General features: G+C 31.9%; 1 protein-coding gene across 2 annotated transcripts; it reads left to right on the forward strand.

Annotated features, from left to right (window-relative positions):
- The first annotated feature begins 5,577 nt into the window (after positions 1 to 5,577).
- Positions 5,578 to 13,701, forward strand: LOC110025687 (la-related protein 1B-like). 2 transcript variants are annotated; one of them, XM_020726298.1, is made up of 7 exons: positions 5,578 to 6,158; positions 6,271 to 6,730; positions 6,812 to 6,980; positions 7,058 to 7,148; positions 12,208 to 12,279; positions 12,965 to 13,208; positions 13,658 to 13,701. In XM_020726298.1, the coding sequence occupies exons 1-6, from the start codon at positions 5,796 to 5,798 to the stop codon at positions 13,130 to 13,132; spliced, it is 1,323 nt and encodes a 440-aa protein (XP_020581957.1). In that variant the 5' UTR covers positions 5,578 to 5,795; the 3' UTR covers positions 13,133 to 13,208; positions 13,658 to 13,701. The 2 variants fall into 2 exon arrangements, with proteins under 2 accessions (XP_020581957.1, XP_020581955.1); XM_020726296.1 differs by having other exon boundaries at positions 13,607 to 13,695.
- Positions 13,702 to 16,988: the final 3,287 nt, after the last annotated feature.

Here is a 16,988-nt window from a genome sequence, read left to right on the forward strand (position 1 = left end):
AACTTTGCAGGGGTGTGTTTGGCTTTCATGAATGCATAGAGAGTTGGTGGATTTTGTATTTTAAGGCGCACTTTCAGGTGGAGTTGCTTTACTTTCATTATTTGTATGTAAGCTTCATGATTTTAGAACACGAGGTTTCTAGTTGAGGGTGAGTTTATTCGAGATAATTATATTATACAATCTTTTCTTATGTTAGGTTTTGCCATTGTAATATTTAGAGGGATGAGACAATCACTTTGGGCGTACAAAAATGTACTTTCTACGTCAGTGAATCCACTTCATTGTGCATTAATTTATTTTAGAGATCTCTTATGGATGTTAATTCATAGATTATGTATGCTTTATGTGGTTTTTTCATAGTTGTCAATAGAGCATGGTTATCCTGTGGAGCTATAACACAAAATATATTATGGTGCATATTATTTTTAAAATAGTGCTGAATATTAAAAATAATGAATAATTTATTAAAAAGTCAATAATACTAGAAAGAATATCCTAATGCAAAAAATGCACTTTGAATGTAATAGAAATGGAATATAATATGACTTTAGCATATTAAATGTGCAGCGGTCCATGCAATTTTTTCAAAACTTCTATGTGCACAATTCAGATGAATGAGAATGTCTTCGAATAGAGATGTGGAGTAAAAGTGTAATTCTAATCAACTTGAGATGGACATGACTATTTATCAGTTTTTTACCTCAATAAATTAATTGAAATTGTGCCTATTTAATCTCAATCATCTTTTATCCATGGCTTAACCTTGACGAGTCATCATTCATCCATCCTCTTAGGTCACACATTTAAAAGTTCAACTTTAACGGTAAGTAACAAACATCAAACGAAAAGGTGAATGATGAATAGAATTTAAAGACAAAATGAAAGTGAATGGATGAATACTAGGCCCTTTAGCTACTGTAATTGATTAAACTTGTGCATAATATGTGCTAATCCTTGAAAAGGAATTCATTTTTTCTTTTTCACATATAATTTTTTTTGTACCTTTTAAAGTATTTTTAATTAATTAACTAAAGAGTTATACACAACCATATAAGAAGTGGCAAGCCATTTCACTTAGAGGAAAGGTTTTGGAGGATTAATGTTAAATCAAGTGGATGTTGGATTTCATGCTGCGGGTGTATGTTTGTGCTTTGGCTCTTTTGGTGGGGGATTGGAATCATCACACCCTATTGATCTTGAAAAATGTGGCATTAAAGAGCCGTTTTGTGTGTTAAAATTGCTATAAATAATATTTATGATAGAGCATTGATTAGTTGTACAAGTAGTTGTGGAGTGATAAGAAATTTTAGTTCTAGCAGGGAATCAACATTCCAATTAGGGGTCTAAACAAGCTAAACACGAGCGAGCCCAGGCTTAGCTCATGTTCGGCTCGTTTATATTTCGAGCTAAAAAAGTTCGTGTTTGTGTTCGGCTCATTTGCTTAGCGAGCCGACACGAGCTGTTCACGAACAATAAGTCGTTTTGACAACCCCAATCATGTAGCCATAAGATGTTATTGAAGAGTTGTTTTGACAACCCTAATCACATAGCCATAAGATGTTAATGATTGGGGCAATATTTAAAACATCATTTGAATCAAATTTAATAATTTTTATTCCATTTTCTTAATTAACACTTGTAATTGATTATATATTATTGTAGCCTTGTAGTCAATTAATTTTTTTTAAAAACTACTCATCAATATGCATACATATATATATCTTTGTTTGTGTTTGGCTCGTTAACTTAGCGAACAGGCCAAACACGAGCTTGTTAATGAGTCTACATGAGTTGTTCGCGAACAACGAGCCGTTTTGGCAGCCCTAATTCCAATATGTATCTTTATTGTATTGATTATTGAGATTTTTAACCAAGTTATTTAAGATAGGCATCTAGGTTTTTGCTATTTTTTATGACATTCTTTTGCTTTGTTGGGATACTTTCAATAATCAAGAAAAATTTTAGGAGAGGTATGAGCTTTTATAGATTGAGCTGCTCTAAAATAGAATTAAAAGCTTACAATTGTAGTTAGTGTGACATTGATATAACGATTCTATGATTCTAAAATATGAAGTGATGCCTAGATATGAGTTTTAATTAAAAAGAATGAGGAAAGAAACGATGAAATGCTAATGTTTGGTTTTTTTTTTATGAAAAAGATGTCTATTAAAGTACTCTGGCATAAAAGATTTTTATTGAGAGTTGATGAATTTCATGAAGTTGTACTTAGTTGGCAATCTTAAATGAATTTAAGTGCTAGCTAACTAAAAAGTTACTTTGAGTGTGACGCGAATGAAAATGTCAAAAATAGTTACATGATAATATAAAAATATTGGCTTAAGGAATAATCATACTAGCGAGATGATGAAAGTAACTAGTATTAAACATAAAACTGTTATATACTAACTTTAGTGAAAGTTGTCTCCCATGTATTTTGGTATAAAAGATTATCACTGAGATTAGAAAGTAAATTTTATCAAATTATAATTATTTGGCTATGTTTTATGACTCATGAGTGTTGCATGATGAAGAAATCATTTTGAGTGTGACACAAATGAGAATGATAGAATGGATGTTTAGAAATATTAAAAGTGATGGTGCAAAAAATAATTATATTATATTGTTATCTATATATATATATTATAAAGGCCAAAAAGATGCACCAATGAAGTATGATAATAAAAGTAGTTTAAAAGAAGAACAAACATTAGTTAATATTCTCATGTTAAGGCTAATGATGGTGATGTTTCTCTAAATATAAGAAAGTTTTGCATCCATTTTCATCATTTTTATGCTCAAAATATCTTTTTCATCAAAAAAAAAAAGTTTTTGGATATTTTGATTTATTTTGCATGAGGCTGATCATTGGTGCTTCCTTCCCTCTGGCATGAAAGTCCTCTGTAAATGGATGCCCAGTAAGTTGATCATTAGGCTGATCATTGGTCCTTCTCGGAACTCGTTCATGCGACAAAGCCTGCAAGAGAATCGAAGAACCCAATCTGGTCCTCGCAATCGTCAGCTTTTAACTTCTGCACAACTTTCCTTATACTTGTTCCCCTGCAGGATTTTCCCTTCGCGTCTAATTTTCAAGCTTTTGCCCACATACCATGAAGATTTGAGCGTTATGTGTATTCAAAAAATCAGTGATGAAAGCTGAATCAAATGTTAGGGCCTTTTAAGTACTGTTCATTGCCGTGTGTACATGGGCAGCTTCATTTTATTACTCTGCTACTTGCCATTTGCAGGCATCCCAAGAGTTCATATTTTTTAGCGGCCATATAAATCAGCCCTGCTCTGCCATTTGTTGTGCATATGAGTAGCACTCAGCTCTTATGTATTTACATTTCTCATACCTAAACCTTCATATTTACCCACATGGCACATTGGAATTTTAAACCTATGCATAAAAATATGTATTTGACTTATAAAAAGTGATAATAGTGCTGCTTTTGATGTATTATTGAAGATTTGAGCGTTATGTGTGTAAATACGAAAGTTTAGGTGTCAGATATGTAAATACAGAAGAATTGTGTGCTATGCATGTAAATGTCTCATTTATTTATTTATTTTATTTTGGGGCAGGCTAATTGTTCCTGCATAATTTTATTTTTTCGAAATTCTTACAGCTTGTTCGAGCACCCCTTACACCTCTATTATTTAGGGGCATTTATATGCACAAAACTAGATTCTTCTGTGTTTACAAACGTAACACGTTCACTTTGTTTTTACATTTTCACCACCAAAATCTTTCATATCACAAAAACGCTATCAATTTAAACTTTTAAAAAAGTGTTTTCTTAAATACGAAAGGAGGTATGTATATAAAAATTGAAGTTTGGGTATTAGATATGTAAATACATAGAAATTAAATGATGCACGTAAATTTTTCATTAATTTAGTAATTCCATCAATATGTGCTTCCTATTTCGGCACTCCTTCCATTAAGTCTGAGTATAGTGCCATTCCGGTTACTCTTTGGACTGAGTTATTGTTGTTTGATACTCTATTTTGGAGTTATTTGGATCACATTGTGGTTAGTCGAGTTAAACCGCCGAGTAGCTAGTGTTTGTATTGTTAAGTCGATCATGTTCGATTCATTCGTTAAACAAGTTAATTTGAAAATGAACAATTTTTTAGAGCTTGATTTAACACAAAAGGAAAATTTGTTCGTTCGTATTTGACTCATTTTGGCTTGTAATAACTAGATAATTATATTTATTTATATCCTTTTTATATTAACTTTTTATATTGTATTTAAAATAATACATATAAGATATTTGAGTTGTATAAATGTAAAAAAAAGTAAAGTGTGGGTGTTATATATTCAAATACACAGGAATTGGTTGTTGTGTGCACAATATGTAAATACATAGAAAGTGGATGATATATTTATAAATGTCAAATAATAATAATAATAATAAAATCCAAGCCACATTACCATATTCTCATTCTTATCTCACGGTCTACTCTTATGTTTGTTTCTCACATCTATGATAAAATTTTACTTGCAGTTTTAGAGACATTTAAATGTAGAGAACCTGTTATTTGAGCAATATATGCTCATAATTGCTTCCTCGCATGGACTGCTGGCTCATGAGTCGAGCTCAAGCGGATTTGACTGGCAAGTCTGTTTCGAGTTGCTCACGAACAAATTCGAGCAATAGAATGCCAGATCACAAACAATTTTGATAAGTTTGAACAATATCGAGCCGAGCACCAACAAACTCATTACGAGCCCAATTCGAACATAAGCCGCTTTTGATCGGCTTTCAATGTAAATGAGCTGAACACAGATAGATTCTCAGTTCTCTCATGTTAGACTCAATAAGTATGATAATACCATATAGGTACTATACTCGAAATAATTCACATATTTTAAAAATTTCATGTACTTGGAACTCAATTTGCTCATTAGACATATGATTGTAAATATCGTTCATCACATGCTTAATATAATATGACAAAAAAAAAAACATATTTGATTCATTGAGTTTATGCAAATATTTGAATTACCACTTGACCCCACAACTCATATCATCATCAATTTTCTCAAAGGGCGAGCGCATGATTGGCCAATTATTATAAAGATACTATATCTTTTGTCACCCTCCCACGCGTAGACAGACAATGATAATAAAAACTAAATTATGCAATAATTAATCCTTTTTTTTAATTATAAAGATATTCATAAAACTATAAGTTTAATATCAATATGATTATAAATATTAACATTTATTTATTAAAAGTAATTCTATCAATATATTTTAATATATCAATAGTAAATAGCACCCACGTATCATATTAATAGATAAATCATAATTTGAATAACTTTTTTTTTTTGTAACGTTTCAATACTACAATCATTTTTAAGAAGTGAAATATATTTTTCATGCATAATTAAGAAGGCATAAAAGTAAAAAATAAAATAAAATTAAGGTGTTAGATAGATAAATGCATAAGAATTAAGTTGTATGGAAGCAAATGTTTTTGTAATATTATAAATGCAAAGATATGTAAATAAAAGAAAGTGCGAGTATGTTACATGTAAATTTGCTTTAATTATACTTCCATCTAAATATATTCTTCCCGTAAAAGTTGGAGGACTCCTTTGCTGTCTGGGCTTCTCCATGAGAGATTGGGAGGGGAATGCGGAGGAGAAGAAAGTGCACGATCGAGCGGCGGTTTCATAAGGAGGAGTTTCGCATTTTCTCTGATTCCCTCCCAAAGCTTGTATTAGTCTAATCTTTTCTCTGCCAATCCTCTTCCTACTCCGACGCGGCGCGAGAACCCTAAGCATGTCTCTGGTTTCGGAACTTGAAGGCCCTCGCACTGCGTTCGTCGTCTTTCGCGCGGAATCCGAGGCAGATTCCATCTCTCCGTCTCATTCGATAGCCACGGCGATACCCGCGCCGGAGCCAGCCGTTCTTCCTTCTGATCGGCGAGAACATGCGCGAGATTCCGTTTCTTTTTTCACCGGCGGCAATGCTTCTGATGTTCCTGCATCCGAGAGAGGAAATAAGCCGGCATGGGGAAGGCCGACAAATGGAGCTATTGATACTGCTCCGGCGGTTTTGGGAAGTCCCTCTTCTTGGCCGGGTCTATCGGAATCCGCCAAAGCCTCTACCAAAGCTTCATTGGACGGATCATCCGCTGCTCTGGTTTGATTTCTTATCTTTTATTATTATTATTATTATTATTTTTTCTGTGTGGAAACATATATGTCTCGGTTTATAATTATTAATCATTTTATTCGATTGTATTTGGCATTAGGGGTCGAACTCCCTTCCTATGCAGCGGAAATTTGCTAACCGTGACGGTGGAAATAGTGGTGATGACGTTGGAACCAGTGGTAGCTTTTCCAGTAACGGTGAACCCACATCGCCTTCTTCAAGTTCGGCGGAAATCTCTCAGAACAATGCAGAAAGACAGCCTGATAATGGTAATTGCAGCAATTGGGACCACCGCCCGCGGGAGTCTCATGGCTGGGTCGATCAAGGGGATCGACGAAGGAGACATAGTGGCAACAGCCGCAGGGGCAACTATGGAAGCAAGCGTGATGAGGGCCGTGGTGGTCGTGATTGGAATTCTTATAGGCCTCCGATTGTTAGAGACTCCCACATGCCGCGGAGTCACCCAAGCCTGCCAGTCATGCGACCACACATGCCTGCTATGGTGCCATTCTTTGGCCCTCCGCTTTTCCAACATTTCCCTGGTCTCATGTTCTACCCTGGTGAGCTTTTGTCTTGCATTGCTCATCCTCAATATTTTCTTATAAACATATCTATTTGATGCGTTTTGTATCATTTTTCAGATATTCCACCTCAAATGTATTTTTTCCCAACTTACCCACAACGCGAACTTCTTGGAGGGTATCCATTTGTTCCACAACCAGCACCTCCTCCAACACAGCAGCCCATATTTTTCCCATCTGCAGAACAAAAACGCACTTTGATATTGAAGCAAATCGAGTATTACTTCAGGTATGGCTGTGTAAGTTTGTCCCACATTTGAGATATCTTTATTTGATTTACTGACAGTCAATTTTTATTGTTTGCAGTGCAGATAACTTGTGCAAGGATTTATTCCTGAGATCCAAAATGGATAGCAATGGTTGGGTTCCAATTAATTTGATTGCTACTTTCAATAGAGTAAGTTGTATTTACTGTTTTTTTTTAAATCTATTTTGGCATTCAAATTCTTGCGCACTGCTTGGCTAATCTATAGAAGTTATTTTGTTGAAGATGGTTGCCACAATGAGAATGATATTAGCTGCAGGTGCTTTAACTTTTAGCATTATTCACACATATTATGGATTATTAATGAATACTTAACTAATTCGTTCTTTTGGTTGGTATGATTATGCTATGTTGTGTCAAAATCATTTAAAAGAAGTTGATTTTGCAGTTGCTTGATTCTAACAATGTAATGTCATTTAGTAATATAAGCTTGGATCTATTCTTAATTATGAACGCACACAAACTGCAGATAACTTTAAGAAGTTCATGATATGGTGCTTGAACCATGTAAGCAATATGGTAATTTTATCTTAGATTTAATACATTGATAAATTGTTTATGCATCCTTGTTTTTAAACTTTTTGCTTCTCATTTGTCATATGGGTCAAAAAGAACATTTTGATATAAAAAAAGATGAACAGTGAAGCCTATTTGACTATGTAGTATTTATACACATGGATCAGTGAGTCATTTTCTAATAAAATGATGTGAATAAAATTACCATATATGAACTTGGAAATTCCTGCCCGTGTTGTGGTCCAATAGGCTTTTGTTATAGCGTAAGAAAACATAAACAGGAGCTGATAAGCAAGCAGGAGTGAAACATAATTGAAAATAGTAAATCTATTCATTCACTTCTATTACATGGTACAATGTAGTTTATAGAATAGCGCCAAAATTGTTTTGGAATATAATAGAAGCTAAATAACAAGTGGAAATCATAGTTATAATATTTCTACAGCTGTTCTCTGACACATGCTTGCTTCAGTCCATTCATTGAATCCATACTAGGGAAAATAAGGGTATATGTCTGCATTGCTTGATAATGAATATTTGTTATAAGTAGGATTTTGCACTTATTTATAATTTTTTTGAACCAATAAGATAGCAATGAAGATTCTGCAATATGGCAGTTGCAGTGGAATCTGTGAAAAGATGGCATTATTAATGAAATTCACAACCCTCCTCTAACTTGCTACACATGTTGAACATTCATAGCTTTCCAACTAACTTTGTATTTACCAGTTTGATTAGACCTTTGGTTTATAAGTCAAGAACTTATTACGTTGAACGTATATGTTTCACATACATGTTTTCTTGTTTCTTTTTTTTTGATGAAATGCTGATCAAGTACCACATGTTTTATTCATTTATAATGAATATGATTGCGTGGAATAGTAGTAACAACCTTTTTGTTAGAGCATATCTACATAGGGCTAAGATAGCTTTCTTTAAACTTCAGCTCACTTAACAATATTTTTAAAAAAAGCAACTCACATATTCTCTGACCTAGAGCTCTAAATTCTTCCTCAACACTGCTTCCAACTAATACTGTTTTTTTAATTTTATTTTATTGCTTTTCCAAGTCATATTTTTCAATATAAAGGTGCAGTAGCTAGTTTTTGATCTTCTATCATAGTTTGAACATCATAGTTTGAACAACCCAGTTTATATATGTAAATGATCTAATTTCTCTCTCTTTATTTGTTTTTTAAAATTAATCTTTAGCTTGGGGTTCCTTTGAGATACCTTAAAATTTGGTAAATAACCGTCAGGTGTTCTTCGTAAGGATAATGTATCTATTAGCTCACACTACCAACTACAAAGGCAATACTAAGTTTGATATGGAAAAGATAAGTTTCCCAACAAATTTTTATTCTGTTCTTCATCTACCAATGTATCTTCTCTAACAGTTCCATTGACATTGTATCCTCAAAATAGGTGATTAAGGTGAGGCAATGTCCTTCAATTTTAAATTATTTACAAAAAGTGATTGTAATAGCGATTCTGGGGTGTATAAAGTTATAGAAGTTTTTGCATGCAGCCATGTTGTGGCCCTTTGACCTTTTTTTTTTAGCCTACTCTCCACCATGCAATTATCGGTGTGTTTCCTTAGGTCAAAAAATGTTCTTTAACTTAGAATTAGATGAGCCAAAAATCGGTCTGCCTTTTTTAAATCCTATTGTTAAGCATTCAGTCTTGACATTTGATTTGATGGAATTTGCGTTGACCGGACAATTTTGTTTTTTGAAAATCAAATCTATTTGTAGTGCGACATACTATTCCACTCAAAATGATGACTTAAATTCTCTAACAGTCAAGGAAAAACTTGGATTGAGCTTGTCATCGAATGTTACTTCTTATTTCATCTTTTCTCAAATCATGCTCAACATGCTTAGGACAAGCCATTGCCTTCAGGGTGATCTTTTTGCAAAAGCTAAAATCCTGAAGCTAGAATTCCTCATACGGATGGCATATTGGTGCTGTATCATCTAGCCTACCAGATGAAAATTGGTGTCGCTCATGTATTCATGCTCTGTGTTGCGATCGTGATCAAGCTTAATGATACTATCAAGAAGTTTTTGGTGTTCATATTTATCGCATCTCGCTTCTAGTATGTTTAGATTCTACCAATGAACAAGATTATCATCTTTATCCTGAAATTAGGATCTTGATTAGGTATAAACATAGTGATATTATATTTACTTCAAGTTACAAATACAAAAGTTTTGATAAATTTAGAATCCTAGCTTCCCTGGTGCAGGAAGGCCTTGCACTAGTAAATTTTTTCTTATGAAGATTCCTAGTGAGTATGGACTCTAAGGGCCTCAAACCCATTATTAAAATGCTATATAAGGTCATTATGTTATAGATATATATACTTACCCTTATAGCTATCCCCATTGTTAGCCACCAATCCATGTACATCATTGCTAACTATAAATTTTAAGCCCAATTTGGCATCATATATGATTTGCTTAAGTTGATCTATGCATGCTAACACTTAAGATCTCATATCTTTAGAATATTGATGGGCACCTGTATTTGCAATATATGAATAATAGTGTTAGATTTTTTTTTATTTAGGTATCATTTTTTGAGTATTTCATTAAATAAAAGCCGTCCTTTATTAATATTATTTTCTAATTATCATAATAACTATCAGGTTTGATTTACTTTAATTTTTTAAATGAAAAATGCTTAATTATATTAACAAATAATATTATAAATATTACGAAGTAAAAAATTCAAAATTTATAGCAACAATAGTTATGATAGCGTATTTTATAATCCTGCATTGTATACTTATTATGTATGTATATTTAAATTATACTCTATTTTGTTTTTATGTATTGTGTTTGGGCTTGATTCTACATATACGAGAGCATATTGATGAACCATCCTTTTATATGCCCACGATTTACTATTAGTTTCAAAATTTTTATAATGGGTTGTTAGTTCATGATTGTTAATATAGAGTGATGATGGAAGAGAAGAAACAAGGGACATCAATGCTATCTACCAATCATCTTCATCATATTGAGACACTAAAGGGCATTATAAGAGGGATAAAATGTCATAAAATAATTTTGAGTTTAATAAGATAATCAATAGACGGTAAATTAACAGAAAATTCAAGAAAATATAAATTATATGATAGAGATGAGTCCTTGGAGATAAATGGGCTTGTGTGTTTGCACTAAAAAAAAAAATTGTATTAGATTTCTCTTAGATTTTCTACAAAGCAATAACATCCCTTGATCTTATTGAAATTGTAATTATTATTTAATAACAATCTCTCATTCGGTCATTAGAAACAAACTTATTTGTTACTGTGTGTGTGTTTATGTTTTTTTTTTTTTGGTGGCACGTTGTTAAAATAACAGTAAACCTAGGATTTTGATTGTATTAATTTATATTTATAGTGGTAATAGTGGACACTGTATTTCATAGGAATATATGATCCAGTATGTTATTAAATAAAAGTGTCATCCTGTTTAGATATTCTTTTTGAAATGTAATAAAACTGTTTGGTTTGATTTAGTGTATTTTCTTTTTCAAATGAGAAGTGTTTAATTGTATGAACTATGAAGTAGCATATTTTACATGTCAATTTGAGGTAAGCGGTTCTAACTTAAACTCTGCTATTATTATAATATTTTATTGTGAACAATTAGAAAGGATAATTGATTAAGTTTAAAAAGTCTTCTGTACATTAAAAAAAAATCATACTCACTCATTTCAAGTTGCTTTAGATTGAGGGGTTGGGATGATGGAAGTTGAGGGCTGCAAGTTTGGTCGCAGCTATTGCAAGATGAATCGCGCGATTACGGTAAGACTCTGTTCAATGTGGCTGGCAAAGGTTGTGATCATCAACGGAGAAGGTCAAGGTGGATAAACACGAAGGCTGTCGGTCGAGGGTTAAGACACAGATTGATGCTAGTTGAGGGCTATGTTCTCAACTATTGCTTCTTATATTGAAGAATAAACTGTTAACACTGAACCTGACAAAATTGACCTGACCAAAGGTGGCTAAGTTGTAGGAGTGTTGCGCCCCTAGCACATGCTTTGGTGCTCGAATGCATAAAGCACTTGATTTGTGAGTACAATGCAAAGAGGAAAAGGTTCACGTAGTAGTGCTTTGCTATTGAAGAGCATTCTTAACAAGTTTGACCTTCTATATTCAATTTTTGGAGACTTCTTGTGTTTTCATATTTAAATATTACTTTGCTTATTTATTAGTGTATCATGTCTATGCTTTCATTATATGCATATAAGAGCTTATGATGGACCCTTTTTTTTTATATGCTCATGTTCTACTATTAGCTTCAAAACATAATAATGGATTGTAAGTTCATTATTATTTTTTTAATATATTTTTTTTCTTAAGTGCAAAAGCCTTATTTTTCTTTAATGTGAATTCAGGAAACCTTTGAGGCCTATTCCACTGTCCAATAGGGCTCTTATGTTCTGTAATTTCATAGTTTTCTCTTATACTGAATTCAGTTTATAGAAGTTTCAGTGTGGGTTTTTCTTTTGTGCAAATATGACGGAATCTGAAAATTTTTAGATAGGTGGTTTTTTAGTTATTCTTTTCTATACATATGCTTTTCATCTGTTCATGTTGACGTTTCTGTAGCTTTATGGCTATCATAATGAAGGTTTGAAATTACCTGTTGTTATTCTGCAGATTAAGCAGCTAACAGATAGCACCCCATTTATATTGGATGCAATCAGACCCTCAAATGTTTTGGAAGTAGAGGTATTCAATAAGATTGCACTCTCTTTCTGTCTTTCTTTTTAATTGTTACTAGTATAATTTTCAATGTCTGAAGCATTCTTCTTTCTCTTCCCTTGTTCATACTAACTTGCTAGGTAGCCAAAGAAAAGTGATAAATGTCATGATGTATTAGCATGTATTGACCCTAGTACTTATACAAGTGTGTGTGATAAAGCCAACTAATAGTTATTTATGGCTAGAATAGAAAGACCTCAGTTGTTTTTATTCACTACAGCTTTTTTTTGAGCGTTAAGTAATATTAGAAAATGAATTTGCTTTCTTGCCCCGATTTGAGCTTGAAAAGTGAAGTACTTATCTCAAACTTTCTTGGTGTGAGTTTCGTAAACTGTCATACTATTCTAGCTATCTTTGTCTCTAATATATGTTATTAACTATCGGGAACATGGTTGTTATGCACCTTTCTTTTACGTCTTGTTTTGTTCATATTATGGAGCACAATATAATTTTTTGTTTGCCTTGTTGCAAGCTATAAATTCAGTTGTCTTAAACGTTGAAAAAAATCATGTATCTGGAAAATAAGCTTCAAACCATTAATTTCTATCTGGACTTAACTGTTTGTTAGGCAATTTACTAAAAATACAAATTGAAATAAGAAGGTTCTCTTTGTAATAATAGAATTTACTTTTAACTGCTCGTATTTCCTCAGGGTAATAGAGTCAGAAAACGTGATGGATGGCAGATTTGGTTACTTAACAGGCACCAAAATGAATCGGAGGACAGGAAATCCGAGCATGGCTCTCAGACAAACCAGGAATCTCTTGTTTCCCAGATGGAGACCATTGCCCTCAATGAGGGAAATACTCAGACCACTTGAAGAATTCTTCATTTGGATCAAGAGCTGGTCCTAAGGAAACTTTGGACTCTTTGCCTCCTTACTCTGACCCTTTGAGGTAACTGCTCACATTAAAAAAAAAAAAAGGAAAAAAAAGAAAAAAAATTTAAAAGATTAACCATCTTAGAATTCTAGATTATGAAATGTAAAGTTTTTTTTTTTTTTTTTTCCTTCTTGGGACAATTACATGCATGACACTCGAAACACTGCATTTTAAAAATCTAGCACCCCCTTTCGTCCATTTTCCAATTTCTCACTCAAATATCGAAAGTCATGATAAAATCAACCCACATTTTTTTTATCTTTATCAAAATCTCAATGGTTTCATGGTGACACATATCAATTGTTTATGAAAAAGTCACTTGGATTCGAGTTTTGTAAATAGCAATGTTTTGACTTTCGAGTGTTGTGTATGTAATTATCCTTTTATTCTATTTGGTGGTTTTTTGGGTGAAGGGCGCCTTCTCAGTATCATTGGTGAGCTAACCCCTCCTTCCCTCCCACCAGTCTTTGGTCTTTCTTCTTTCTCTTCCTAGCGCAGTGCAGTTGGATACATGCTTCACTTTTTTGTTTGCTTGACTCTCTCTCTCTCTCTTTCTCGCTCTATAGTCCTTTTTCAGCCCCCCTTTCACACACCACTTCAATTTTTTTTTTGTCGAAAGAACTTGGATCATCATATTACTTGAATACTTTTCTCTTTTGGAGTTATGTGGGATCTTTTTTCATTTGTTGTTCATGATATAATATGAATTCTTCTTCTATTTTTATTAATTATTAATTCATTTGTTCATTTGTTGTGATACTTTCTAACTCATATGTACGCTATATATTTGCGGATCAGTTATGTGAAATTTTGTCTTCGGTTGAATGCCAAACAATGTATGATGAAAGCTGTAATCTTTTGGAATGACTTAACCGGCCTTCTCTTCCCATAAGTAAAAAAAATTGAATTTGAGGGGGTAGGAGGTGGGCAATTGACCCCTCTGGATCTTCCTAGGTGCGCCTCCAAATGGCCTCATGTTAGTTTACATTTATACAAAAATCCAGACTTGTATTATTAATAATGAAACAAAATTAATTTTTTTCTAAGTGTTGTTGATCACTTACATTTCAACTGACTTAATTTTCTCTTGAACTGAAGAATTTTGATATTTTAGTCATTTATCAAATTTATTTAACAAAATAAATATTAATAAACTATTAGTAAATTAATTCATGAGAACACTGCTATAAACTGGGCGACACTTCTAGTTCTCTTCCTATCAACTGAAAAATTATTCATACGGACAGTGTATGCAAAAATGTATACACTATCTGATCTCCATCGTTCATCATCTAAAAAAAAAATTAAAAAATGCAGCCTACCGAAACACATTTGTGCTGATGAATGGTGGAAATCGGACAGCGTATGCATTTCTGTATATACTATTCATATGGAATAATTTTTCCTATCAACGAGAGATGGGAAGAGGCCATAAGTTTTGAAGTAACATATAAAAAACAATTCGTAGGTATTCTTAAATATTTATATATCTGGCATCTAAATTTTTACATTTACATGTTTGCCAATCAAATTTTTAATATTAGGGTTTAGGGTTAAATTTATGACATTAAAATGTAGTAAATATGAAAAAAATAGGTAAATTTTATTGATTTAATTTTAAAAAAATAATTATTTTTATATTATGTTATTATTATAATAAATTTAATAATTCAAAATCATATTTTAATCAAAATGTATGCCCAAATTTCCTTTTCTATATTATCAGGAGCTAAATTTTCTTCTGAAAAAGACAATCCTACTAAAATATTTCTAATAATATTATTTTCCCACATCTATACATAAATAAGGCCTAATGGATTCCCTTTTCTAGGACTAAGAGAAAATAATAATTATTATTATTTTTAACAAAGAGAAGCGCCAACTTGGGGTGTAAACAAGCAACTCCTTAATGAATTTCACGAACAAAGTCATTTTGACAAACCTAATCACGCAGTCATTGAATATAAGTATAAATCTTATTATTTATATTATAACATCATTTAAATGTAATTTAATATATTTTCATTCTATTTTTTTAATTAATTTTTTTAATTGATTATGAATGTTTGTGCCCTTGTAGTTAATTAATTTTTTTAAAAATTACTACTCATCAATATAGATTTGACTTAACAAGCCGAACACGAGCCGTTTTGAAAGCCCTAATGTCAATATGGTCCCTAATTATTCATAGAAGTGTCAAAATAGATTTTGCTTATTTTAAAATTAAGTTATAATAATGTTTCATGAGGATATTTTCAGCCTCAAATTAAAAAAAAAAATGGATATTATTTTGAAGCTTCGATAAACTAAAAGAAGGATTAGTTATTGCTCAAATCCAACAAATAGAGAAGTGAGGAATGAGATCAGCTTAAGTAATGTGTTCTCGAGTTAGAACTCCTTCAGCATATGGTATCTATCTCTTCAGCATATAGTATGATGAAATCTTCCCACATCATTTTTAAGTAAATAGTGAATTTTTATGAGATCAATGGCAACGATAAAAATCAAGATTTTAAGTAGCAATTAGTCCAGCTCAAATTCAAATTTTTACTAATATGGGAGGACAATTTAGTCTTTTGTCTCTCTCAAAAAATCAACTTTACCCCTCTTGAAATATCATTTTACCATTCATTATCATAACATCACCCGTGTTAGGTTTAGAAAAGCAACTTGCTCCACCTTAAAAAAGAGGCTGGTTCTACCCCAAATTTTCAACATATTTAGATATTATAGAATAGCATAATTTTATTATTATTATAATTATAATCTTAATATCAAGTGCAAATTTAAATTGTTAATAAATAAAACATTTTTATCAACCAAGTAAAATTTCTTTATAGAAGTATTTTATTCTCAGATAATACCTCTGTCGGTCAACTCGACCATATAATTCGGCCTTCAATACTCATCCCTTGAAACTTGTCCATTGAAACACGACTCTTGCAATTCTACGAATTATAACTCGGCCTTTGGAATTCGTCCATTGTAACTTCTCCTCGGAACCTAATCAACTTGACAAGCCAACATAGAGATGTGCATATATAAACATATAAGAATTAAATATCTCAAACAAAATTATTCTCAAATAGTAATTATGAATCACTCCTACCCAATACTTTTAACCCAAATATTGCTTGTATAATATCTGAAATTTAACCATTTACATACATACCCTTCAATACCTATGTATTTACACATCCAACTCCTAAATTTTAAATTTTGTATTATTTAAATCGCATCAAAATTATGAATAAAAGATATGTATAATCAAGATAAGTTAATTATGAATGTCATTTTTTATATGATTTGTAGATTCAAAAAAACTGTAAAAGTGGATATAAACAAATTATATACGAGAATCCAACATTATGAAAAGCTCCAAAAAATAAATAAATAAATAAAGTTTAAAAAGCAGCTGATATTCCCTACTTTCATCCACAAGTTGTGTCTCACTGTTAACCAGCTGGCCCTAAAACCAATAAAAAATTAAAAATAAAAAATAATTAAAACTAAAAGATGCTCCTATAAATCTCTTAAAAAATATTCCATGCACTATAAATATCTTTATAAAAAAAAAAAACATTCCATGCAAAAATTGTTTTCGTCATAATTGATTTTGTGTCCGAGCATATAAAACAAAATTTTAGAATATTGAGCCAAAGTGTTTATCATCTAAAACTATGAACACGGTTGATTGTTGATATGTTCTTGAATCACACATAAGAAATAAGGCTTAAGTAATAAAAGATAGAGCGAGATAGAAAAAGAGAAAAGGAACATAGATAAATAATAATC

Source organism: Phalaenopsis equestris, unplaced genomic scaffold (assembly GCF_001263595.1).
Source record: "Phalaenopsis equestris unplaced genomic scaffold, ASM126359v1 Scaffold000326, whole genome shotgun sequence".
Classification (NCBI taxonomy): domain Eukaryota; kingdom Viridiplantae; phylum Streptophyta; class Magnoliopsida; order Asparagales; family Orchidaceae; genus Phalaenopsis; species Phalaenopsis equestris.